The 2,445-nt window shown below is 33.4% G+C and overlaps 1 protein-coding gene across 1 annotated transcript in view; it reads right to left on the reverse strand.

Moving 5' to 3' along the window:
• The window catches only part of LOC111083614, a gene marked incomplete at its 3' end in the record, with an annotated part of 8,108 nt that overhangs the window by 4,359 nt on the left and 1,304 nt on the right, over positions 1-2,445 (reverse strand). Inside the window, exons 3-4 of the mRNA XM_022380242.1 lie at positions 1,993-2,085; positions 922-955 (exon numbers count right to left, since the gene is read on the reverse strand). Of these exons, the coding sequence (XP_022235950.1) occupies positions 922-955; positions 1,993-2,085 (127 nt within the window). The remainder of the gene's footprint in view (positions 1-921; positions 956-1,992; positions 2,086-2,445) is intronic.

Here is a 2,445-nt window from a genome sequence, read left to right on the forward strand (position 1 = left end):
CATTCTATTTTATGTTTTCCATAAGTCACTGTCCAGGAGGCCTAACAACATTCTATTTTATGTTTTCCATAAGTCACTGCCCAGGAGGCCTAACAACATTCTATTTTCCATAAGTCACCGCCCAGGAGGCCTAACAACATTCGATCTTCTGTTTTCCATAAGTCACTGCCCAGGAGGCTTAACAACATTCTATATTTTGTCTCCCTCAAGTCACTGACCAGGAGGCCTAACAGAATTCTATATTTTGTCTACCTCAAGTCACTGACCAGGAGGCCTAACAGCATTCTATATTTTGTCTCCCACAAGTCACTGCCCAGGAAGCCTAACATTCTATTAATATAATTAACGACACATTATCAAGAAATATATATAACAAACACCACGCACAGAACATAAAAAGTTAGGCAGTACGAAAACTTACGCTTCTGGGAAGACAATTACAACTTTAAAAACGCAAATGATGAACTGAGAAACCATATTTGTTTCATTATTATAACTTTATTTCTCGAAAGGTCAAACAGTGGCCGTTCTTTAGTGGTCAGTATCAAACCAGTTTTATTTCGGTGCCTTGAGAAATTAACCTTGCCACTGAAGCCTTTAAACCTGTGTCTCAAGAGTAATTGTTGACCCTAAATATTTTAAACAATTCAGTGTTTCTCAATCTGTGGTAAGGGTAACCCTAGTGGTCATGGAAGGGGGGGGGGGTAAAACGAAAGAAGAAAGCGAGATGAATCGAAGTAATTAAAACATAAGAGGGAAAAGGAAAAACATTTTCCTCAACACAGTTCAAAAGCAATAATTACTAAGATAAAATATACTATATATATATATTCAGTATCAGAATCAAGGTGGTACGCGAATTTGTTCTAAATTTAAAAACATTAGATTCAAAGGTTTGGGAGCCATTGATATAATAATTACCTGATAAACAGCCTTCCCAGGTATCACTGTTTTCCTGAAACGAACAAAGTTTAGATAAAAAACAAATAAAAGTATACTTCATTGAAATATACAAGGCTCAGTGAAGCAGTTAAAAGCTTCCTACATTCAAAAGTGCAAAACTCAATGGACCAATTAAAAGCTTCCTACATTCAAAAGTGCAAAACTCAATGGACCAATTAAAAGCTTCCTACGTTCAAAAGTGCAAAACTCAATGGACCAATTAAAAGCTTCCTACATTCAAAAGTACAAAACTCAATGGACCAATTAAAAGCTTCCTACATTCAAAAGTGCAAAACTCAATAGACAAATTAAAAGCTTCTTACATTCAAAAGTGCAAAACTCAATGGACCAATTAAAAGCTTCCTACATTCAAAAGCGAAAAATTCGACGAGCCATTTAAAAGCGTCCAAGATTGAGAAGTGCGAAACTCAATGAACCAGTTAGTAAATCCAACATTCAGAAATGTAAAACCCAGTGAACCCGTTAAAATGTTACTACCTTAAAAAACAAATAAACTAATTAAAAGCACATAATGATAATGGAAAGTTCAATAAGCCAATTGAAAACATGTTTTAATCACAAGCTGGAATGATGTACATAAATACACCAAAGACACATTGAAAAAATACGATCATTGGTTTAGAGGGTACTTTCTCAAAACGTAAATATACTTACTTCTGAAGAGTTAAGCCTATGTTTAATTGCCTTTTTATCTCAGCAAATGCCTAAATAATAAATAATGTAACATGACTTAAAACTTCGTATTCAGCATTATGAACTCTTTGGACTAAGACGTCATCAGTAAAAAGTTTCATTTATCGCACAGTAAATTCAATTTTTGTTTTACGATTATATTGTAGTTTTAATATTGATGTTAAGGTACGTCAGAAGGGAAGATGTGTTGTAGATATATGATTATATGGTAGTTTTAAATATTGATGTTAAGGTACGTCTAGAAGGGAAGATGTGTTGTAGTATAACCAACCTGTAATAAAAACTGATTACAAAAATCTACAGATTTTTCTAGGTTTAAACAAAGAGAACGCTTACTTGTTTTATGGAACAACTAATGTAAAGAAGGAAGAGTCGGCCAGGGTCACAGAGAATCCCTGTTGTATTCTGGGAAACGATGTCTTTAAGGCCCTGCGTCAAAATGTATTTGAAAATATAATTGTCCGTGATATTCTTTCTAAACAATAATGTAACTTTTTAAAAACGATTTTTAAAATAATGAATTGCAACGGTTCTTAAAAATAAAATACAACACAACACGATAATCTTTGTTTACATGTTCCAATGTATCTCTCTCTCTCTCATAACTCTATTACTTCAGATGTATTCCAATGATGTAAGTTTAGAAACGAGTGTATAGCAGTCAGACTTGATCTATTATGATATTGTAACTGATGTATAGCAGTCAGACTTGATCTATTATGATATTGTAACTGATGTATAGCAGTCAGACTTGATTTATTATGATATTGTAACTGATGTATAGCAGTC

This window comes from Limulus polyphemus, unplaced genomic scaffold, assembly GCF_000517525.1.
Source record: "Limulus polyphemus unplaced genomic scaffold, Limulus_polyphemus-2.1.2 Scaffold10344, whole genome shotgun sequence".
NCBI lineage: Eukaryota > Metazoa > Arthropoda > Merostomata > Xiphosura > Limulidae > Limulus > Limulus polyphemus.